The sequence below is a fragment of the Sceloporus undulatus genome, chromosome 1, assembly GCF_019175285.1.
Source record: "Sceloporus undulatus isolate JIND9_A2432 ecotype Alabama chromosome 1, SceUnd_v1.1, whole genome shotgun sequence".
Lineage (NCBI taxonomy): Eukaryota > Metazoa > Chordata > Lepidosauria > Squamata > Phrynosomatidae > Sceloporus > Sceloporus undulatus.
The window spans coordinates 122,653,475-122,677,647 of NC_056522.1; the positions used below are offsets into that span (position 1 = coordinate 122,653,475).

The 24,173-nt window shown below is 38.9% G+C and overlaps 1 protein-coding gene across 3 annotated transcripts in view; it reads left to right on the plus strand.

The window, feature by feature from the left end:
* The window catches only part of MDN1 (midasin AAA ATPase 1), a 154,638-nt gene that overhangs the window by 17,156 nt on the left and 113,309 nt on the right, over window positions 1-24,173 (plus strand). For all 3 annotated transcript variants that reach the window (XM_042462369.1, XM_042462387.1, XM_042462377.1), the window contains exons 8-31: window positions 1,118-1,221; window positions 1,594-1,708; window positions 3,203-3,390; window positions 3,690-3,768; window positions 4,154-4,249; window positions 6,399-6,511; window positions 7,434-7,582; window positions 7,675-7,735; window positions 9,038-9,249; window positions 10,307-10,410; window positions 11,182-11,326; window positions 13,803-13,899; window positions 14,310-14,423; window positions 16,691-16,838; window positions 16,961-17,071; window positions 17,610-17,761; window positions 18,608-18,786; window positions 19,086-19,294; window positions 21,064-21,210; window positions 21,738-21,879; window positions 22,024-22,158; window positions 22,273-22,411; window positions 22,520-22,658; window positions 22,760-22,890. In XM_042462369.1, the coding sequence (XP_042318303.1) occupies window positions 1,118-1,221; window positions 1,594-1,708; window positions 3,203-3,390; window positions 3,690-3,768; window positions 4,154-4,249; window positions 6,399-6,511; window positions 7,434-7,582; window positions 7,675-7,735; window positions 9,038-9,249; window positions 10,307-10,410; window positions 11,182-11,326; window positions 13,803-13,899; window positions 14,310-14,423; window positions 16,691-16,838; window positions 16,961-17,071; window positions 17,610-17,761; window positions 18,608-18,786; window positions 19,086-19,294; window positions 21,064-21,210; window positions 21,738-21,879; window positions 22,024-22,158; window positions 22,273-22,411; window positions 22,520-22,658; window positions 22,760-22,890 (3,209 nt within the window). The remainder of the gene's footprint in view (window positions 1-1,117; window positions 1,222-1,593; window positions 1,709-3,202; window positions 3,391-3,689; window positions 3,769-4,153; window positions 4,250-6,398; window positions 6,512-7,433; window positions 7,583-7,674; window positions 7,736-9,037; window positions 9,250-10,306; window positions 10,411-11,181; window positions 11,327-13,802; window positions 13,900-14,309; window positions 14,424-16,690; window positions 16,839-16,960; window positions 17,072-17,609; window positions 17,762-18,607; window positions 18,787-19,085; window positions 19,295-21,063; window positions 21,211-21,737; window positions 21,880-22,023; window positions 22,159-22,272; window positions 22,412-22,519; window positions 22,659-22,759; window positions 22,891-24,173) is intronic.

Sequence of the window (24,173 nt, forward strand, 5' to 3'; positions counted from 1 at the left end):
TTAAGCATTTTTTGTTGCTCATCTGGGAAGAGTTCTGCCAAAATATTGACATTTGTCAAGACCAATCACTTTGGCAGTGGGAAAAGAAGAGACATCTTAGTGCATCTCAGTCCCTTGTGTCCCTTCCCAGATGACTGATGTTGCAATGCTGGCTACTCCTAATTGTCTGTTGGACTGACAGTCCAATAAAAAACTGTCTATTCAGCTTTGTATGAAAATTGTGTGTATTGTTTATCAGATGTTGTTGTTGTTGTTGTTGTTGTTGCATGCCTGCAAGTCATTTCCAACTTACAGAGACCCTAAGGCAAACTTATCATGGGGTTTTCTGGGGCTGAGAGCATGACAGGGAGTTGGACTGGATGGCCCTTGAGTTCTCTTTCAGCTATGTGATTCTGTGAGAGCGTGAAACTTGCCCAAGTTCACCCAGTGGGTTTTCATGGCCAAGCAGGGAATTGAACCCTGATGTCCAGAGTCATAGTCCAATGTTCAAACCACTACACCATGATGGCTCTTTAATGTAATGTAATTTAATGTAAGATATCACCTTACTTTAAATCTCTACCGCATTCCCTGTATGTGTGGGAGTCAACCTTTGGTTGGTTTGTATTTAAAAAGCAGTTGATCAGTAATGAATCATAGAATCGTAGAGGTGGAAGAGACCACAAGGGCCATCCAGTCCAACCCCCCTGCCATGCAGGAAATCTCAATTAAATGAGGCATTCAGATCTTGAGACATTTATATTTGGTCATCTTTTGAAATAAGTCATTAGTTTCCATGTACTGTTCGATGAAATGGGTTGGTGTGAAATCTATATGATTAGGAATATTAGTATGAGATGGGATCTGCATAGCTCCTTGAGCAAGAAGATAGCATTCTCTTTTGTGCAAAAAGAATGGGAAGTGTCCATTAAGATTTTCCTGGTACTATGTCAGATTTGGTGCAGGGGGTTTGTGTTCTTTCATGTTTGGGAGTGGCTTTGAAAGGAGGATGCAGAAAGCTGTGGAAAGACTAGGTAGAATTCCCATTATGTGCATAAAACTGTGCCTGTGCCTTAGATACTGCACTTTGAGATAATATGCCTGTTTGGTTTTTTGTTTTGTTTTTCATGTTCTTTAGATATCTGTGTTAATTCCTCTTTTGGAAAATGGTGAATTATTGATTCCTGGACAAAGTGATTGTGTACAAATGGCTCCTGGATTCCATCTTTTTGCAACAAGAAGGTAGGAAAATATAAAACCTGGATGCTTTTGTGAAGACTGTATAAGGAGTTGATGAAGATAGCTGTATAGAAGTATTAAAATCATGTGCATCATTAAGTATGCACACAAATAGTCTATTTACGTGAATCAAACTAGATCTAGCATTTTTTTGCACAAACGGGGAGGATGAGGAATTAAAGTGGATGAGGAATTAAAGCTGCATGTATTAGTTATGTCTGGAGCTGTGATTCCTTCAGCTGTAACACTGCAGTGTGAGAATGCTGTAGAACTCATGGCAAGTATAAAGCAATTAGGCTTATTCTGTGTAGTTTAAAATGTATGTTTCTGGTGTTTTGATAATGTAGACATTAAATTTTAACTGGATTAATTTAGAGTCTTCAGTTACGGCGGTGGTTGGTACATACAGCAAAATAGTCATGCAGCTCTTCTGGATAAATATTGGACAAAAATTCAACTGGATAACATGCCTAAAGTTGAACTCAAAGAGGTAAGTGGGGAGAGGAGAAGCAATATTTCATGAAGTTTTTCTTTCAGAGGTTTTTCTGTCAATATTCCACTCAGTTTCATTTAAAAAATTTTCTACTCTTGATGTTGTAGCTAAAGAGGATAAAATGTAATGACAAGAAATGTTTAAATAATTCTGAAAGACCCTCAGGTTCAGTGTTGGGCAGCAGTTGTTGTATATGTACCTGACTGAGAATGAAGCTCTGTTAAAGCAATGGGCTTGCATCTCTGTAGAGATTAAAAAGATCTCAGTACTAGTGTCTCATGGTTTCAAATTTTGAAATATTTTCAGCTCAAAGTTACATGCTTTTAAGGGAGGCCGTTTGGACAATACTAAATCAAAAATGTGTTTACTACTTAGATTTGGGCATTTCTAATGTTTAAAAATAATATGGGAATCATGGTTGTGAATCTGAAGAAACTAACACTTAGTGGAACTGTGTGGGCAACTCCACCTTTCTTTAAAATAATTGATTCCTGCTTAGAAAGAAGCAAATTGTTACTTGGTTTCTAAGAGAATCTTGCTGCTTAGGCCATTGAATTTGCCTCGGAGAAGTTTTCAGAGAAAAATCAGACACTGGATAATGCTTACATCAAAATACTGTAAATGAATTTCTTAAGTTGTAGTGCCCTTAAAGTGTATAAAGTGACAGATTTCCCCCATGTGTGCCACTTCATCCTGCACACATGGTTCTTGATACAGCTTGTATTTTGATAATTTCTGAAGCAAACCTCATTCTGAGAATACATAGTAGGTTGGATCCAAAAGTGCCTTTCCACAAGAAGAAGGCATTGTCTGCAGGTTGAGTCATTTCTCACTTGGTTCACGATCCTCTTGAGAAAAATGAGAATTGTAATCCAGAGGTCTACTTTGATTTGTAGTGGAGGTGGCATCTCAACAGACCAAATCCTCTGCTAGTTCTTGTACCACAGATATTAAGCAAATTCACCATGAGAATTTTTTCCCTGCTGTTTCTCTCCCCCCCCCCTTACTGTTTGTCTTTGGATTCAACTTAACCAGTTTGAGTAGTTTGTTGTTGTTGTTTTTGTTTTAATTAAAGTTTCTACAAGGAACAGATTTGTTCCCATTCCAAAAACTCATATCCATGTCTGAATAAAGTTCATGTAGCCTGAACCCACATAATTTAAACCCTGCATAACATTTAGGAATAAAATGTGTGTTTCTGCAAGTAGGATTGTATGTATGTTTGTATGTTCACATGCACCAGTCGGTTGTGACACTCAATTGGACGCATCCAGCAGTGAGAAGAATGACATGATAGTCCTGTTTCCTTCTCTGTGCAAATGCATGTAAGATTGTCTGATCTTCGCTGTATAATTAATGTCTAATGAACTCTCAGGATTGTATGTTCTACACTTAAGGCAACATTTTTCATTCTATGGAAATCTAATGAATTGCATGACCCTTAAAGCATTAGAAAATAATTACTTCAGCTTATGTTCTTTCCCTTTTCAGATTCTACAGAGGAATTATCCTAAACTTGCTGCAGTATTGGACTGTTTATTAGACATATACATTGAACTTACTAGTGATAAACATTTGTTGGAAAGCCACGTTGCAGGAAATGATGCCATAATGGAAGACATACCACAATTTACCAAATACAAAAAGCCAAGCTTAGAGGGCAGAGAACTATCCCTGAGGTATTTTAATATGCAGTTAAGATGGTTTATCATTTATGTTGAGAGTGGCAAATTAACTTTAGAAAATAACTTTTTAGGGTTTTAGAAGACATTTGCCCTTGTCTTGATTGAAAAGTCCTTGTGGGAAAGCATTAATGGAATAAAAATGTGGTGAGTTGGTGCTTTTCAGGAAAAAAACACAAGAATAAGTAGACAATTAATAAAGGAAGAACGGAGTTGCAGTGGTATACAAATGGGGGGCAGAGTTAAATAGACAAAAGTACCATTTGACTGGGGATTTAATATTTCTCTTGTTTTAGGGATTTGCTGAATTGGTGCAGTAGGATTTCCTTCAATTTTGACAGTGCTCCCTCTACTGCGCTGAATATTTTTCATGAGGTATGACTCATTCTTGATTTTTAGATTAATTTCCTTAAAGTATGAAGCCAAAGTGGATTTAGGTAGTAGAAGACTGGTCCAGAACTTTAAATATTTCTTACTTATGGTTAGTTATGAGTAGCTGCAATGTAGTAACATTTGTGATTGTAAATCACACCTGGAAGAGGAGGAGGTTGCTAGAAATACTATTTTTATATGGTTTCATCTCCAGAGCTGTTGTGTGTGTGATGAATATGTATTGGCTGGTTATATCCTTTGTGTTTTTTCCATGAGGCCACAGCAGTGATAAATAGCAGGAGGATCGGCTGTATATTATGGCTACTATAGATTCAGATACTACATAGAGGTAGGATAATTTATTTTTCTTCCTTCTTTCCATTGACAGGCGTTAGACTGTTTCACAGCTATGCTGTCCAAACAGGAGAGTAGAGTGAAGATGGCAGAAGTCATTGGAAGCAAGTTGAACATTTCCAGACATAAGGTATTTTTCTTCACCTGTTTCCTTTCCTTGCAGCTGTTTCATGGAAAAATGTGACTCAGTCAGTGTCTGGGATGGAAGACTTGTGCAGCTAAGGCAGCTTAGCTTCTGTTCTCCTAAGGAAGCTTTTGGGTTGTATTTATTGAATAAAAATCCTGTGGGTCTTGAAACTGATATAAGTTGAGAAGTGTAGCCTTGGTATGACATGGAGATTTGTTGCTAACATAATAAACACACACAGAGAGAATGAGACAGACACACACTATTGGGCTAGGTTTTTGACTCTGGGGCAGTAAATTTTTAATACTATACTTTATGGTATAGTAAAGCTAAAATTAATGTTAATTTTAAAAAACATATAGTAAGAAGGTCCCTTTTAAAAATATGTGTTAAATATAAAGGTAGACTTAACCCCAAATTCCAGGTTGGCTCTCTCCACAAGTGACCTTTTGAATTTGTGAATTGTGGCAAGGAAATTGGATAACTTATAGGGACTTACAGGGATGTGGTGGCTCAAGTGGTTAAGACGCTGACTGTTGATTGCAAGATCGGCAGGGAGGCAGTTTGAGGCTCAGGTGCCGCATGATGGGGTGAGCTCCCATCACTAGTCCCAGCTTCTGCCAACCTAGCAGTTAGAAAGCATGCAAATGCAAGTAGATAAATAGGCACCACTTCATTGGGAAGGTAAACAGTGTTCTGTGCAAACATGCTGGCCACGTGATCGCAGAGTAGTCTCTGACAATGCTGGCTCTTTGGCTTAGTAAGGGAGATGAGCATCACTCCCTATGGTTGGACATGATTTTATAACCTTGTCAATGTGAAATACCTTTACCTTACCTATAGGGACTTAGCGGCAGTACAGACTGGCACTTTGTGTTAGCCTGACCACATGGCTGCGGAATGGCTGAGCATTCACACACTCCAAGCCCTTGTTCCGTTACCCATGCACCATTATGGCGTGCCCTCGTCAGCATGATGATGCACTCTGCCTGTGGCGCTACTTCTGGGACGCAAAAAGAACCCGCCGGGAAGCAGGTTCTTTTTTGGTCCTGCCAGAGGCTGCGGCTTCTGGTTACTGTGGCCTCCATCTGGGGCTCAAAGGGGCAGTGTTGAGCCACCCGTCTGTCGAGCCCCTTATTAAAGAAAGATCAACTAAGAGAAAGAATAAAGGAAGATTTGAAGATCTGACCTTATATAGAATGTATGAAAAAAGTAGAGGAGATGTAACTATTTATGGATTAAAGAACTAGTGGGTGAGGCATGTACTTTTCAATTTATATGTAGAAAGTAATATCAATTAATGAAGGCAAGATGAGAATTTGTTAAGTGTAAATAAGAAAACATTACTAGAGATATTAATGAATAATTTGTGAAGATAATATCAATAGTTTTTTTTAAAGGGGGAAAGGGAAGGTAAAATGTCTAGTTGGGATAAAATAAGCAAAGTTTAAAAAAGGAGCGGTGGGTGAGTGGAAGGGCTTGAGATTCAAGTCGAAGTGTGTATAGTTATATCTTGTATGTATTGTATGTTTTTTAGATATACAGTATGTATATATGTATGCATGCATTATCTCTTAAAATGTCAATAAATATTTAATTAGAATAAAAACACTGTACTAAAATAAAAGCTAAATACAGCACTACAAAATAAAAGTGAAGGATCTCGTTCAGCCAAGAACCAAATAAGTCTTACTTTTATTTAGTATGCAGAGTTCAGTGGCTGGCATTCCATTAGTGACTTAACCTGCATGTAAGTGCAGCTTACTTTTTAGTACAGTGTGCAGAAGGCTTGCCTGTATGCTCTGTACAAAAGCCTCCCTTTGCCTACCAGTTGCCAAGGTCTGGAAGAGGCAACTGCTCCACCTTCTTACCAGAAGGAAAAGGAAGGAAGACAATCTGACTGCTTTGAGCTCCTGGAGGAAGAAAGTGCACTTCGTTTGAGTGTACACCTTCATTTCTTCCCCTTCCAGAGCTGAGACAAGCAGCTTTTTTGTGGTCTGAATCACCTCCCCCACTGGTAAGCAATAGCAGTCAGGGCCTTCCCAGGCTTGACAGCTGTTAAGTGTTGAGAAGATGTGGGACTATGAGTGCGGAGCTACACGTGCATGTATAATCTCAGACATTATGTGTGTTTATTTATTTATTTTTGTAGGCTGAATACTACTGTCAGCTTTATAAACCAGAAATTGTAATTAGAGAGCAAGAGGTCTGTGTGGGAAGAGTCCAGCTCTTGCGGAAGCAGACACATGCTTTACTTGTACCGAGGTATTGATCATTTTACAGTCTTTTAAATTATGGGTCAGACTGCATGTTAAATTTATTATGAGGCATGCAGCTCTCTTGTTTTTTCTTAAGGCAAGTGGTTGCTGCTCCAGTAATTTGAATTTGGGCCATCACATACAAAGAGATGACACTTAACCTTCCTTTTTTAGCCTATTTCCTTTGAATTTTCCTTAAAGGGCTGAGTTGAGCCTCAGGACTCTGAATTTTAAAAAAAAAAAGTCTATAGGCCTGTTTACAGACAGCAAGCTGCTTCGAGTCACAGTGGAGGTATGGTGTTTCAATGATGCATGCGTCCTAAGAGTCCAGAAGCCACACCAAAGCCACGCTCTAGTCCTTAGGGCTGGAGTGTGGCTTTGGTGCGACTTCTGGACTCTTAGGACGCATGCATCATTGAAACACCATATCTCTACTGTGACTCGAAGCAGCTTTATTTGGGCTGTCTGTAACAGGCCATAGTTAATGTAATATGTAAACTGACCCCATTTTTCTACATATGTGTGGTGGTGATTACAATGCCTTATAATTACAAAATGCCATGGCCACATTTAAAAAAACAAACTATAATCTGATTTTCTTGAAACTTGATCTCTCTCTCTTTCTGACTATCTGTCTATTTGGGGAACCAGTGGATGAAACGTGCATAGCACTCTTTCATAGACACATATTTTAATAGATTAAGAATGTAGTAAATTGCACCCTAATTTATCTTTAAGCATGTATATGGAGTTTTAAAACTCTTTTATCCTTTCGGAACTGTTTTAATTTTTTTTAGTTGTTTAATACATTTCTATCTTTTTTAAATTATTGACTAATTTTATTTGGAATTGTTTATATTTGTTTTATCTGTTTACCACCCTGAGATCTCATAATAAAACATTTTAATAAATAATTAATATATTGGCAGGAAAAAGTTGACCTTTGCACCAACACGTCCATCTTCAGTATTAATTGAGCAGCTTGCTGTGTGCATTGACAAAGGAGAACCTGTATTATTGGTGGGTGAAACAGGGACCGGTAAAACATCTACTGTTCAATACCTGGCCCATATTACAGGTAAAGTGTAGTATATAATCTTGGAATCTTTTGCCAAGATGCAGGAAGTAATTCATGAACTGACTGAGTGCTTTTTGTGTCTGTTTTGCAAGGACACCATTTGAGGGTAATCAACATGAACCAGCAGAGTGATACTGCAGATCTTTTAGGAGGGTGAGTGGCTAACAGTTCTGTAAATTACTTTTGACAGTTCCAGCAATTTGTCATTTTATCACAGTCATAAGTTCACAACTCTTGTTCGATACAACAGGTGGTATCCAAATAGTGCTTTTACCTGAGAATGCTTTCTGTGAGCAGAACAGGGAAAGGATTGATTTTTCCCTCCCTCCTCAGCACTGTCCTAAGTCTTTTTATGGTGTCTGCTGCAGCAACCTTGGGCATGGATGTCAGAGGCTGCAGATAGACAAAAAAAGGGGAAAGTTTTGTGTGAGCAAGTTGGCTTACTCGTGTTGCCCTTTGTCCCATCATGTTCTGGAGGACTTTCTTGATATACACATGCATCCCTGATAGATGCTTTCAGCCATTTCACTAGACGATGCCTCTCTATCTTTTAAGATTGATGTGTAGTGCTTGTGCTGTCCTTTTGGCAGCAGATCAGCTCAATTCAAAGCAAAACATAAAAAGGATTCTGCTGTTGCATTAATGCATAGCTGCAATTTTAATGTATCTTGTAACTTTTTTAAAAAATCACATTTGCGCATTCCAAAACATTACCAAAACAGCCATTTTGTATGGTTGTTCACCAGCTGAGTAACTTACAGTGTTCAGCGTGACATCTTCATTCTGCATGGCTTCTTAAAAATGTGTGTCTGATCTGTATGAAAGAATGTTTCTGCATGGTGCTTTATATCTTAATGGCTTCTAATTCATTCGCTGTGATGTAATAAGTCATTCATTCCAGGGATCTGTTTTCTGGAGTTGTGCATCAGTTTTTCTCCAGCAGAGATCCAAGAGGGGGTAGGGAGTAGTAAGCTGACTTTTGATTTGGAATCACCCCACACACCTTTTAAGAAACTATGTTTGACTTCCTAAAAGTTTTGAGGGCTTGTTACTCTAGCTAGGATGAGAGAGGGGGGTGCTATGTTGTTGTTTTTCAATACTATTGACAAAGGACCAGTCAGTTAAGTGGTATACAGATTAAGAAAAGATGCCAAGAAGGGGCAACAAAGAAGGGGAATGTGCTGGCATGAATGGAGGGGTTGAACACAAAAAAACCTGTTTGGGAGACAATGTACATCTGGAGTGTGGAAACCTTCATGCTGTTTTGTGTGTACCTGGGCAAATGGCAAAGTAGAGAATGGGACAATTTGAGGAGAAAGAGTTCACAAAGCATGGGCCATCTCCCTTCCTGTGCCTATGAGCTCTATGTGCTTTACCACATCTAGAGGGCTATTTTGCAACAAGCATCCATAAGTAGTTGTAATTAGTTCTTGCTTTTCTTTTCATCCTTTATAGCTATAAGCCAGTGGATAATAAACTGATTTGGTTGCCTTTACGAGAATTTTTTGAGGAGCTATTTGCACAAACATTTTCCAGAAAGCAAAACCAGACTTTCTTAGGCCACATCCAGACATGCTATAGGCAGAAGCGCTGGCATGATCTTCTCAAACTGATGCAACATGTTCACAAATCTGCTGTGAACAAAGAAACTAAAGAAAATGCCTCTGGTAAGACCTCTGTTAACTACACAATGCTCAGTTTTTTTTAAATTCCATCCCTTTTTTAGCCAAACTGGATAAAATGTGAATGTTAAACCTAAGGGGATGCAAGTAGATGCCATACTTTCCATTGAAATCAGTAGAACTTGAGTGTGTCTGAAGTTGGGTTGATCATTGTGCATAAATTGGTAAGCAATTTATTAGATGTGATTTCCTTTAGAATTCAAAAAAGGAAGAGATGGGCAATAAAGGGGAAAATACCTGCTTCTGTGCATCTTAAATGGTTAAGTGAATGGTGTTGCAATACTGCTAAACGAGTATTATTAAAGTTAAGTGGATGGAGGTTGGGTCAGTGACTTAATGGGAGACACTATGAACTGCCATGTAAGCCTCTCTGAAAAATCTGAGGTACAGTGGGATAAAAACAGAAAACTAATCATACATTTACAAAACCCAATTTTGAGTGAACAACTTATGGGAGATGATATTATAAGCGAATCAGATTTAATCTCAGTTGGAAATTTTGTTGGGTTTTAAAGAACAGAGGTGGTGGGGGAGAAAGGAAGAGACATTCCAGTTAGAAGAATAAAGTGATGAAGAAGAAGAAATGAAGAAAAGCTAGCCTTTGAAAGTGATAACCATGACACCTTTTAAAAAGCTAAAATCGTTTGGCCAGCCCTTTACATATGCATAAGAAAATCTTACAGCTGATTAAGAAATGCATACAAAATAATGGAGCTATGTATGTATACCTTTTCCCTGGAGAAAAGGTCTTTGCTGAAACAGAATATTTTGACAATTTTGAATTACCAAGGCTTCAGATATTGTCAGATATGTCATGTTTTTAATGGTCTTGTTCTGTTGTAGGATTTGATATGGTAAAAGCACTAGTACGAAAGTCACTTGTTCAACAAAATGGATTTCTAGCATAATTTAAACTATGCTGTAATTACAACCAGTTTCTGAGATTGTAAAATTTGAATAATTTTTATAGTGGCTTCCATTTGAAATTCATTTTTATAGACAAAAACTATGCTATATCATATTACTTGGCATTGTTTTATAGGCTTCCTGTTGAAGGAAAAGTGGGAAGAACTTGGTATCCGGCTGAATCATGCCCAACAACAGATGAAGATGACAGAAAACGCTTTGGTCTTTGCCTTTGTAGAGGTAGTCATTTTGTACCCTTGATTCATTTATTAGTACATGTTCGTGTTGTTCAGTCATGGCTACAAAATATTTTATTAGCGATAATGATGTCACCTTATGGAATTGCACATAACCAGGGGTCAGCAAAATGTGGTCTGCAGGCCTTTGTGGTCCCTAGGTTTGCCCCAGGAGGGGGGAAAAGGGGCGAGAGAGAAAAGAATTCTGTTTTATGCTCCAAAATTCCCACCAGAACATGTACAAGGCATTTTCCCATGTTTTGGGGGGAAAAGAGGAAGTGGACAGGAAGCCACTTCTGCTCATGTCCTGTTGTTAAAAGTGCCTCTCCATGGTGTAAAGTGGCTAAAGAAGGCCATCATCATCATCATCATCATCTTCCCATACCCCCTAAAAGAGTGTCAAGGGGCATAATAATGTTTTTCATATTTTTCTTCAGGGGTGTGTGGTGAAGCATAAGGCCCTGTAAGGTTTTTTGATGGGTTAATCTTTGGAATAGCGGTATATAAATAAAACAAATTATTATTATTATTAATCTGCCTTCTCCAGTTGTCCAGTCCTGCATAGACTTTCACATGGGATCAACATCAGAAAGGGAAATTAGCTCCTATATGCCAGGATTTTCCATCTTAATGTTTGCACACTCAATATTGAGTGCTCACTCTACTATGCTGTATCTCCCCTGTTGTTCAGTTTAACCAGCCAAAAACCCTGATCCATTTTCTGGGAAGCATGCGATTCTCATGTGCTAACCTTCTGTCCTACTTTTGTATTTAGGGCACCCTGGCACAAGCAGTGAAGAAAGGAGAGTGGATTCTGCTAGATGAGATTAACTTGGCGGCAGCAGAAACTTTAGAATGTCTAAGTGGTTTACTTGAAGGATTGTCTGGTTCACTAGTATTGTTAGACAGGGGAGACACAGGTATTTGATCTATTGTTTTACTAATAGATTGCTTTTTTCTGTTTGGTAATAGACTGTTTACACAAGAGACTACACTTGTCCCTCCGTATTCGCTAGGGTTAGGGGCACAAGACCCCCGTGAATATGGAAAAACTGCAAATAACAAAACTACCATGTTTTTACCTGAGAGGACACCTCTCTAGGAATCTAGGGTCCTCCGGTGCAACTCTGTGGTCAACGTCCGACAGACATTGACCACAGAACTGCACTGGAGGAGCTACAAATGCCTAGTAGAGTATTCTCTCTAGGTCTTTCAGTGCAACTTTTAGTTAAAGTTGACTATAGAGTTGCACTAGAGGACCTAGATATTGCTATAGAGAACACATTACTCAAATCCATGAATAATCAAATCCGCAAATATCAAATCCGAAATATGGAGGGATGAGTGTATTTTTAAAAAGTATAATTTAATATGGTGAAACTTGTGTCTAAGATTCTTGGAATTTCAGGATGCCGTGTAAGATTCTTAATACTGATGAGATATACGGGCTTGGTTATAGGGAGACCCACTGTAGATGGTCTTTGGAAGTGGGAGTGGAGAAACAGAGCTCTACAATGCTTTCTTACACCCAAAAAATGGATTTGGGTGTCTTCATGTTCCAAAAACTTGCTATTTCGAGGCAGGATTTTTGTATAGCCTACAAAAAGTGGTGGCAAATTGATCAGGAGAGAGACATAATTAAAATCCAGGTCAGTAACAGTGGTTGAAGAAACAGAAGTCCCATCCCTTTTCTGGTAAAAGACTTCAGCTTGCCACTTGATAAAAACTTAAAGCCTGAGGGTTGACAGAGGAATTATCCAAAAAGAGCAGGAAGAAATCAAAACCAGAGTGAAAATAAAATGCAGCCTTTTTTCATCAATAGCTGGGTAAGCTGAAACCTGATGTCACAATCCTGTTAGTCAGTGAGAAATGGATGTTCTTAGTCTCATCAGCACTGTAGTTTTCACCTAATGTTAAAGTACTTTCAAAACTGTAACTCCTTGGGTGATAATTCTTTGTATATAGATATTGACTTAACTATTGAAAGCCCATTGAATCGTGAAATTCAGCAAAAAAAAACAAAAACACATCTCTGTTTTTGATTCACTTCTGCAGCTTTTTTACATGAGGCTTGTGTTTTAAAATCTGTAAATACTGGTATGTTTCTGCCCCATCTAGCCACATTCATGCTTTTTTCCTCCTAAAAATTCTTAGTCCATGTTTGCATGGACCAAATACCATGTCCTTCCCACATCCTCCCAGTTATTATTCCTCATGACACGGGACCCAGTCCCTGGTCTTGGTGTGCACTGTCTGGACAATATCTGGCCAGTTCAGCACCGAACTCGTGGTATAACCCATTAAGTCAACTCAGTTTTTGCTCCAGATCTTCCCAGAAGATTCAGAGACCTCCAGACTGATGCTGGGCAGCTGTTTACAATGTATTTCAGTGTGGTACCTGCTGCCAGTGCACATCACTCTCTTTGATGTCAGAATGAAATACCCAGCCATGTGATTGATGCTTCATTCTGACCTTAGAGGGAGCAGTCCATGGCAATGGGAAGCACAGCAGATGCATATGTGAACAGCTGCTTGATACATCATTCCGGAGTACCAGGTAATGGGGGGACATTGAGGCAGCTTTGAGGCCAGAATACTCTGGGCTACTCCTGGAGTATTTTGGCCTATACAGACACCACCTTCGTTACATGAGATTTCTTTCTGCATTGGTGTGAATGTCCAGCAACTATTTAGAATTCACCTTTGAAGGAAAAAATGGTGCCAGCAGATTCAACCCTAAAACTAGCATCTTGGGAGTTTGCAACATTTACACTTTGCTCAGCACCAATCTTTAGATCATCAGCTGCTATTATGTATAAATTATGAATGGGACCTGATAATAGAAGATTGTGATCTGGAGGATATTTGATTTGACTTCTCTGGAAATGTAGCATGCATAAATCAATACACTTAAGCAATTGCCATTTTTGCATGGACATTTTGCTGTGTATGACATAACTTTTTATGTATGCATTAGCTAAAATGGAATCCTTCAGTTATTTTATGAAAAAATGTTGCCGTCGCATGTATATACTATTCTAAGTTATTACGAAAATGAAGAGATAAAGATATGAGCCTGAATGTAGTCGCTGGTGCCAGCTAGGATATACCTGTAGAACCAATAGTTAAATGATAAATTATAGAGTTGGAAGAGACCCTCAACCTGTAGATGAATCCCAGTGATTCAGACTGAAACACGCTGTTGGGTTTAAGCCATGATACTGCTCGCTGAGGTGAATTACAGGATTATATGGTACTCAGGAGACAGACAATAGGAAAATAACTGGCTCTTACCAAAGTTATACTGTCCTTATATACTTAACTTTCTTAGGCTGGCTTATGTTTTTACTGAATTTAATAGAACTAAAACTTCTTGGCTATGTGTTTTCTTTCCAGAACCATTGGTACGGCATCCCAATTTTCGTTTGTTTGCCTGTATGAATCCAGCTACTGATGTTGGAAAAAGAAATCTGCCTCCTGGAATACGAAACAGGTAGGCAGTTTCATCAAAACTGAGCATAATTTGTATTCCTATTGTAGCATTGTAGCACAATTTGTAGCATTGGTATAATGTTGTTTCCAACTAGTGTCTTGATCAGAATTTAGTAAACAAAACAGTATCACTCATTTAGGGGAGATACTGTAAGCCAATTTTTGGCTTCGGAGCAGTTGTAGACAGAGCACCTGTGACTTACTGCCTTCTCTCTGCTTTTGTAGTTAAGCGGATATTTATTTACCTTTCTCTTGCCCAATAAAGAGAACAGATTCATTGCCACTACAAAGTGTAGATTTTGAAAAGTGTTTGTGTCCTATATTGGAGCTGAATTTAGCTGGCATAAAGAAACATTGGACTTCAGTATCAGGAAGCAGATGAGTTATTTACAGTGTAATATTATTCTGTAGGTTTACTGAACTTTACATAGAAGAACTACAAAATGAAGGAGACTTGCAGATACTTATCACAGATTACCTGAAGGGGCTGAATGTGAGCAAAAACATAATCAATGGGATCATAAGGTAAGGCAAACAAATATTTTAATAAACAAATCAGCAATGTATAGAGATGCTTAACTCAATCATATTTGACTGTAGAAGGCAAATTCGATTTGCTTTCATAATGCTCTTTATCAGTCAGACTGTGTTATATGGTTAATGGTTTTTGTCTATAAGATGGTTTCAGTTTGTCCTATTTTACTTGTGATGTGGTACTAATCAAAACCATTTCCTTTGAAAGTAGTTGGTCATGTCTTTCTGTATGACAGGGCTAAGAAATGTGTGATCCTCCACATGTTGGATTAAAGCTCCCATAATCCCTCATCATTGACTAGATTTTTTAGGGCTGCTGAGTGCTGCAATCTTACAATATCTGGAAAGCCACATATTACCTACTGCTGCCATATGAACTAGAATTCTCTTGAGTTAATTGTAAATTGAAACACTGAACAGATAATTAAAATTCTATTGCTCCTAGATTATGGAATGGCCTGCCAGATGAGATCCGTCATATTACCATCCTAAACGGCTTTAAGAAAGCCGTTAACATGGATCTCTTCTGGCAGGCCTATCCTGAATAAATTCCCAGCCACCAAAATAAGGAAATTCAGCTTCTGACCTGACCTCACCTCGCTATAGCCCAGTGGTGGCGAACCTATGGCATGCATGCCAGAGGTGGCACTCAGAGCCTGCTCTGTGGGCACACATGCTGTCGCTCCAGCACAGAGTTTGCCAGAGTTCATTACTAAAAAGCCAGAGGGATGTGGCACTTTGCAATAAATAAGTGGGGTTTGGGTTGCAGTTTGGGCACTAGGTCTGCTAAAGGTTCACCATCACTGCTATAGCCACTCCATACCGTTATTTGTGAATTTTAATTCTAATCTGTTTAACTGTACAGTATTTAAAGGGGGTGGGAATGATGATTTGGGAATGTACATTTTAATGCTGTAAGCCGCTCCAATTGCGTTTCATAGAGGGGCGGGATATAAATAATAATAATAATAATAATAATAATAATAATAATAATAATAATAGTTGTTGCTGTTGTTGTTGTTGTTATGTTAGCATTCACATATGTAGACCTCCTTATTTCCTTTTTTTCAAAATTAGGGTAAGTTCCATTTGTGAGTACATTATCTTAACTTGTCTCACTGCAGTGTTTGATAGCTGGGCTTCCTCCTGCCTTCCCAAGTGTTAGTCATTTAAGAATGTTAACTGAAAGTAACCTCCTCTGGACAAATCTAGCCAAGAAAACCCCATTCGGTCTTAGAGTTGCCGTAAGTCAGAAATGACTTGAAGGCACACACCAATAGCAACAGCAACTTCATATCCTCAATTTAAATCCACAGCCTAGCTGAGTGTGTATATCAAGAGTCAAAGAATCTATGGGGCAAAACAGGCCGCCCTGAAGGGGCAGCTTGAAGCCACCTCTGACAAAGCTGGATTGGGGCCATGGCAGCTGCATGTCGCAGCTCCAAGCTGCTGCAGTGCCGGCCGAAAAAGGAGCGGTTTTCAACCATTCCTTTTTCAGCTGCAGAAAAGCTGCCTTTAGCAGTTCTCCTGCAGCACCTTCCCAGCATGTTGGGAACTTGTGGCTTGTAACTGCCACGCCCCCAAGAATCCTGGAAGCCAGCCCACTTGTGCTGTGCTCTGAAGCCATTGCCTGGACTGCAATTGGTTTCATCCCTAACTGAGCTTAAGGAAGATGCAGACATTCATTAGAATGTCTAACTTTAGAAATCGTCCTTCTTGAGAACTAGTTAATTAGCCCTTCTACCAGTGAACTAATTATCCCTGAAGAACATGTTTGTGCCATTCTGACTTTCTTTACCTGGTACAAAATAAACATTAGACTCTTGTCTGAATTCAGCATTTAAGCAGGAGAGCATTTCATATTCCATAAGTCATAGTAGTATTTAGAGTTGAACAGATCTTATTTTTTACTGCTGCCTTTCCCAACTTGGTCCCCTCCAGATGTTTTGATGTATGATTGGCTGTGTAGGCTGTGATCTCCATATGTTGGACTGCAACTCACTTTGCCCCTGACAGTTGAAGTGCAGGCTTTGGCTGAAGGAAATTATATCCCAACAACATATTAAGATCATTGGCCATCCCTCTTGTATAAGTTGAGACACATTTGTGATAGATGCATAACAAACTGGGAAGTTTAAGGTCCTTGTGAAATCTTTTGCACCCTCTTCTGCCATGAAGGGACAATTTCTGCAGGTCTTTGACTTATTCAGGCCAGATGAACATGAGTGTTAAAAATTATCATCTTTTATCTTGTATAGTTTCTATTTATCCGTGAGAAAGGAGTGTGAAACAAAGCTCGTGGATGGAATAGGCCACAGGCCTCATTATAGCCTTCGTACTCTGTGCAGAGCTTTAAGATTTGCATCATCCAATCCATGCAACAACATACAGCGCTCACTTTATGAGGTGACTATCCTAGCTGTTCATTCCTGAACTTAAAAAACAAAACCTTAAGCCTTTAGAGAAGAAAACTCTTTTTGAAATTGATTAAAAACAATAAAAATAACATTTTGTTTCCTTTTCAATAGGGCTTTTGCTTGGGCTTTCTTACACAACTTGACAGAATTTCTTACCCAATTGTTCAAAAATTGATATGTCAGCATATTCTCTCTGGGAACATGAAAAATCTTCTCAAGCAGGCAGGTGTTTTCTGCATATTTATATTTTGTTTGCTTGAATGATGGATGTAGTTTGAGTTTGTCATATGTGTATCATGTTGAGTGGCATGGGTGGACTTTCATGTTACATTAACTATGTTGCACATGGATTAGGTTTGAGTTCCGTGGGTTTTTTTTTAAATTTGTCTATTAACAACTGCATGGCATATTTTCTGCTGTAGCAAACTGTGGCTAACATTAATTATAGTTAATTTCAAACAACTGGTTTCTAAAAGTGATGTTAAAAGTAACAATAATTAGTGTTAATTCCAGTTTCCAGGTTGGATTGGGATAGGGGTAGGGGAATTGCACAACAAAAAGAGGCTACATAAACAAGAAACTAGGATTTATCATGATATGCAGTGGTGAACTGTACTATAAATTGTGAAGAGCTCCTGTGAGGGAACTGCTGTATTATGATGATGAGTGTCTGTTGCCTTATCATGCAAAGAGAACTGCTTTTCTGGAAAGTTAGTTGTTCATACCATAAACAAAATTCATTTCTCAAATATCTTTCTAGCCCTTGCCAGAACCAAAAGGAGGGAGAATGATTAAAGTAGAGGGATACTGGATTTCTGTTGGTGATATAGAACCCACTGTGGATGAAAGCTATGTACTCACACCTTCAGTTAAACTTAATCTCAGAGATATCGTCAGAGTTGTATCGGCTGGGTATGTTTGACTTCACCCTTTTCTCTTCAAAGCTAGCATCATAAATTGTATGCCAAAATAGCACTTGCATTATTCTCCTCATTTCCCAAAGTTCTACATCCGTAAAAGAAGTTGAAAAATAACATTTGTGACCATGGTTTGAGATTGTGAATGTTCTCTGTCCCTAGCTTTGTTTTTTGTTTTTTTAATTAGTCAGTGGCTTCATCTACACTACTGAATTAGTACAGTTTGGCACCACTGGAACTGCTATGGATCAGTGCTATGGATTTCTGGGATTTTAAATTTTTATGAGATATTTAGCCTTCTCTGTAGAGAAGTCTGGTGCCACAATAAACAGCATGTCCCAGAATTCCACTGAATGGAGCTATGACAGTTAAAGCATTCTGCAGTGTGGCAGCAGCCAATGACTTACCAAGTTCTTTTATCATACCACACAACATGAAGGCCAAATCTCATTTCTTGATAATGCTCCTAAAGATTATGTGTTTGAAAAACATAACCAAATTGAACAAACATTGAGGGAATCTCCCAATAAGTTCTAGGCTGTTTTAAAATACAGTGGTACCTCGGGATACGAAATACCCAGGTTACGAAATTTCCGGGATACGAAAAAATCCCATAGGAAATAATTGTTCCGGGTTACGAATGTTTTTCGGGTTACGAAAAAAATTTTGGTGCTTTTTTCGGCTTTTTCGCACGGAATCGCGGCTTTTCCCCATTAGCACCTATGGCATTTCGGCTTACGAAGGCTTTTCGGGTTACGAAAGCGGCCGCGGAACGAATTAATTTCGTAACCCGAGGGAGCAGTGTATTGACTCTAACTTTGCTTTCTTCTGAATCTTCAAGGACTTATCCAGTACTGATTCAGGGAGCTACTTCCATTGGTAAAACCAGTTTAATTCGCTGGTTGGCAGCAGCAAGTGGGAATCACTGTGTTCGAATTAACAATCACGAACATACTGACATCCAAGAGTATATAGGATGTTATACATCAGATTTATCTGGGAAGCTGATATTTAAGGAAGGTAAGGTTGTGTTCATTACGTTTATCTTTCACTCAGTTTTTTTTATTTCAACCAGGGCTCTTCCCACCTCTCCTATTGTCCTCAAAAGCAAATGACCTTTTTTCTTTGGCACTATGGTTTAACACAAGAGTTGTAAACAACCTTGGATGGATAGTATTATCAGTTATTTTGCTTGTTCTTTCTCTGCAAAAGCAATATTGTACAAGAACTGTGCTTCAGCATTCAGTTGCTTCTTCTGTGCAGGATATATTTAAGGTATATTAACTATGTTGTTGTTGTTATTGTTATACATTTCAAAGGCATTCTCATTGATGCAATGAGGAGGGGCTACTGGATAATCCTAGATGAACTGAATCTGGCACCCACTGATGTTTTGGAGGCCCTGAACAGATTGTTAGATGACAACAGAGAGCTGTTCATAACAGAGACCCAAGAAACAGTCAAAGCTCATCAAAGATTCATGTTGTTTGCTACACAGAACCCTCCAGGACTGTATGGAGGCAGAAAGGTATGAAACCTTTATACACTCAGATGGAGTCCCCTTTTTTCTAACAGTATATACCCCTAATTAAAACAAAACTTTGTGCCACTTACAGATTGCATGCAGCCTTTGAACCCCATTTTTGCAGTCTCAGCCTCCCCACATTTGAAAAAAAAAATGTTGGGGGCTGTTCTCTGCGGGAAAAGAAGGAGCCATCTAGGATTAACTTGTTGCACTTCCCAGACAAGGCAAGGAATGGAAACATCTTGAGACTTTTGCTAGTTGCTCTGGGGAGTTTATTTTCAGCTTTCTTTTCTTTTCATCTATCCCAGGTTCTGGTGCTTTTTCCTACTCATGTCTTGGAGAAGGAATGGCACAAATTGGATGCTTGGAGAGCCTTAAAGATTTACATCAGGCACATAAGCTATTCAGGTGGTTTGAAGCTCTGTTTGGCTCCTTTCTACCAAATTTGCTGGGGGGGGGAAGGCCTCAACCTCTATGATCACTAGATGGCTGAATGCATACACTTTCACTGCATATGAATCACTGAGACTTCTTAAGCCACAGGGAGCTGCCACACACTCAACCAGATTTGCTGCCACTTTGACCAACACACCCATGGAAGAGATTTGCAGAGTGGCTACCTGGACAAATCCTTCCACCTTCACCAAACAGTACAAATTTGTCAGGTTTGTGGCAGTGAGAGCCTCTTTGGGCGGGAGAATCCTCCAAGTACTGATTCCTACTTAACTTTTTTTCAAATCATGTACCCCTGCTATATTTTCCTTCCCAACAAAAGGTGGAGGCTTGGATAGGCCCCATTCCTGGATGACTCCTTCTCCACTGGCAGAGAATGTGATATTGGAAACTGACCATGAAGGTCTATTCTTGCCAAGGAGAAGGAGACGTCCAGCCCCACCCTCCGTGGCAAGAGATTTCTTCTATGCTTTGGTTCTTCCTCTGGTTTTTGCATGGAACAGAATGGATGAGCTAGGAGTTTCAGTGAAGATGATGCCATTCCTTGCTTGCCTGGGTAGCAGGAGGAGTTAACCCATTCCTGGATGTGTCCTTCTCCTTGGCAAGAATGAAATTTCATGGTACATTCCCAATGTACTATTTTTAGGTCATTTTTATCTGAAAATGTCCCCAAATGTCCCTATATCTTCCACAAAAGAGATAGTTTATCTTGTTCACACACCCTAGAATCCCCCCCTCCTGATGCTGAAAACCAGCTGCAAATGGTGCTCAGAATTGGCATTACATCATTTTCTCTTAACCTCAGGGGCCAGAAATTGTCCTCTTCTCTCCACCCAGTTGCCCACCCTGATTTAAAGTGAACTGGATGTTTTAGAGTAGACGAAAAGGGTTTATGTCCCTTTAAATAAGTAAATGCTCTCAGTTTAATATATTTTATTTGTCTTCATGTTCAGCCACACAAACATGTATCCAAATGCCAAGTTTGATAAAACTCAGGAAAGCCCCTCCCCCAAAAGAGACTGGCAATTATTGTTATTATAAAAGGCAAAAAATTATTAGCAGTAGTATTTTATTTATAATACAGAGTCTTGTCATCCCTTAAAGACTGATATGTTTTATTTGGTTTAGGATTTTGTGGACTACAGCACACTTCCCTAGATGCAATTTAAGTGGACTGCGGTGCATAGAGTCTTGTGCCAAATAAAATTGGTTAGTCTTGACAGGTTGCCATAAGACTCTATTATTTTTACTGTAACAAACTGACATGACTGCCTCCCATTTTCCCCCCAGTTATTTATCTAAATTATTTCTGTTTTAAGGTATTGTCAAGAGCCTTCAGGAACAGATTCGTGGAGCTACATTTTGATGAGCTACCAAGTGCGGAATTAGAAACCATTTTGCACAAAGGATGCGACCTTCCACCTTCTTACTGTAGCAAACTTGTCAAAGTCATGTTAGAGCTGCAGGTAGTGACAACACTCCTTTTCTTCTTCTGTATTTTTTTTAAAAGGTTAATAAATTGAATAGATTTACGATTTGGATTCAAAGTTGATCGTTGACTTGGAGATTCTTAATAAAAACTCTTAAAATTGTAAAAGCTGTATTTCAGCCTTTAAAGAAGGTATACATCATATATCCCTATCCTAATAAAGGAGCTGTGTCAATTAGACAAGTATACCTCCTCACTTTTTATATCTTGGAATTTCTGAGTGTCATAATTCCTCAGGACACCTTCCAGGATATGTTAAGTAATGGGAAATTGATGGCAACTGCTTGAATGCAGTTGCCTTGACACTGCTACTGATGAACAAAGGGAGATATAAATGACATGAATGAATAAATGGTGAAAACTGGACCATGCTGTGGTAATGGACATACTTGGGGAATTCAACTGCAAAGTGGGAGTTGTAGCTAGGGTAGTGGAAAAGCAACTGTGAATATAAAAGATAGTGTTTTGGTAATTAAGGCTTACTTTTATGCCCTATTAATCTAGTCTTATCGCAGAGGTTCATCAGTGTTTGCTGGCAAGCATGGCTTCATTACTCTCCGTGATCTCTTTCGTTGGGGTGAAAGGTACAGATTAGCAGAGCAGGCAGAGAAGGACTGTGACTGGCTCCAGCATTTAGCAAATGATGGTAAGATTTCACTCCTTTTTTTCAGTGTATACTGTTGATACATACTTCTGGTATTCAAATTTAAGATTATTGACTCATGTTTAATATAAAACATATCATGGTAAGCATCCTGGAATTTTCTTTTTTTGCCTTTTTTATTCTTAGGGTTTATGCTTCTGGCAGGAAGAGTCAGGAAACAAGAAGAAGTGGACGTTATTCAAATGGTTATTGAAAAACACTTTAAGAGGAAATTACATCCCCAGCATCTTTTCTCAGAAGAAAGTGTCAAGAAGCAATTGGGTAAGTGTGCAAAATATATTTTAAATGTTTTAATACTTGGTTAAAACTAATTAATGTGCTGGTTTTTGTGTTCTTTATGTGACTATGTGTCTGCTCCCATTCCTTTTGGATCAGCTAAAGCACCTACATGGATGTCTGTAATGAAAGACAAGTTTAGCCACGTTGTATGGACTCAAGGGATGAGGAGGCTTGCAGTTTTGGCAGGCCGAGCCTTAGAGTTTGGTGAACCTGTACTTCTGGTTGGAGACACAGGGTAAATTACTTTCTGTTATCCCTATCTTTTTCCGAACTGGGCCTTGGCATGTAGGGCAAAATATACTTAGCTAGAATATAACTGACTGTATACATTTTAATTATACAGGTGTGGCAAAACTACAATTTGCCAGATATTTGCTGCTTTGGCAAATCAGAAACTGTATTCTGTGAACTGCCACTTGCACATGGAGACCTCTGACTTCCTGGGAGGACTGCGGCCAGTCAGGCAGAGCTCAGTGGACAAGGTCAGTTAGCAGTAAGGTGTCTGGCATGATGGAGAGCTTTTTTAAAAATCAAAATATATGTGGTTTGTTGTTGTTTTTTACCCTCCCCTTTTTTCACACAGGAAGAGCTTGACAGTTCTAGGCTGTTTCAATGGCATGATGGAGCCCTTGTTTTAGCCATGAGAGAGGATGGCTTTTTTCTCATGGATGAGGTTTCATTAGCAGATGATTCTGTTCTGGAAAGACTTAACAGGTATGTTGTTGAAGGCCTATTAGAGCTCTAAGATCTTCTAGAGAGGCACTCTCTCTGTCCCACCATCTTCTTAGGTTTGCTTGCTGGGAACAAGGGAGAGGGCCTTTTTTTGGAACTATTACTAGATTTTGGAACTCCATTCCCCAAGAAGGCCAGGATGGCTCCTTCCTCCTCCTCTTGGTTTATTTATGTAGTGCCATCCATGTACATGGTGCTTTTCAAACAGTTATAGAATAAAACATTTAGAGCTATTCAGTAATATAAAATACTCAAATACAATGGGAAAAAACCCATACATAAAGAGACATAATGCAAAATAAAACAAAATAAACAGTACAGATAATCAACTATACTAAAGGTATAAAGCATTAATGCTCCTTCAGCTGGCAAGTTAAAACATTCTTGTGCCATCAGGCTTTCAGAAACTGTATCTGATGGGCTTTTAATGCTGTTTTTATGGTTTGCGTGTACTGTTTTTTAAAATGAATTTTAATGTTTTTAGCTGAAGAAATGAATAGTTTTTAAATAACATTTACTATATATACTCATAAATAAGTCTAGAAATTTTAGTCAAAAAATGACCCAAAAAACCCGGAGCCAACTTACCTATGGGTCAGTGTAAGTACACTCATCCCTCCATATTTGTGGCTTTGATATTTGCAGATTTGATTATTCATGGATTTGATTAACATGTTCTCTCTAGAAATATCTAGGTCCTCCAGTGCAACTCTGTGGTCAACTTTAACTAAACATTGCACTGAACAACCTAGAGATTCCTAGAGAGAATACTCTACTAAGCATTTGTAGCTCCTCCACCGCAGTTCTGTGGTCAGTGTCTGTCAGACGTTGGCCACAGATTTGCACTGGAGAACCTAGAGGTGTCCCCACAGGTAAAAACATGGCATGTTTGTTATTTGTGGTTTTTCCATATTCACGGGCGTCTTTGTGCCCTTAACCCTAGTGAATATGGAGGGACAAGTGTACTGTACTTTAACTCTGATAAAAAAGGGAACCATCCCTTGATGAAAGGCAAAAGTGTAATCTATCCTGGAAGCACGGACCCCCCTCTACTCTCTCATCTATCCAGCCTTCAGGGGGAGCACAAACAGTTATGCCTGCTGAAATTTTGCAAGTTCTTTGGCATTGTTTTCCTTTGCTTCATCCTTTGCTACACGCCCCTAGGTTTTACACTTTACTTATCCACAGGTCATATCAATATTCATAATTTTGCCCAAAATCCTGCCCTCAACTTATACATGAGGTTGACTTATAATTGAATACTG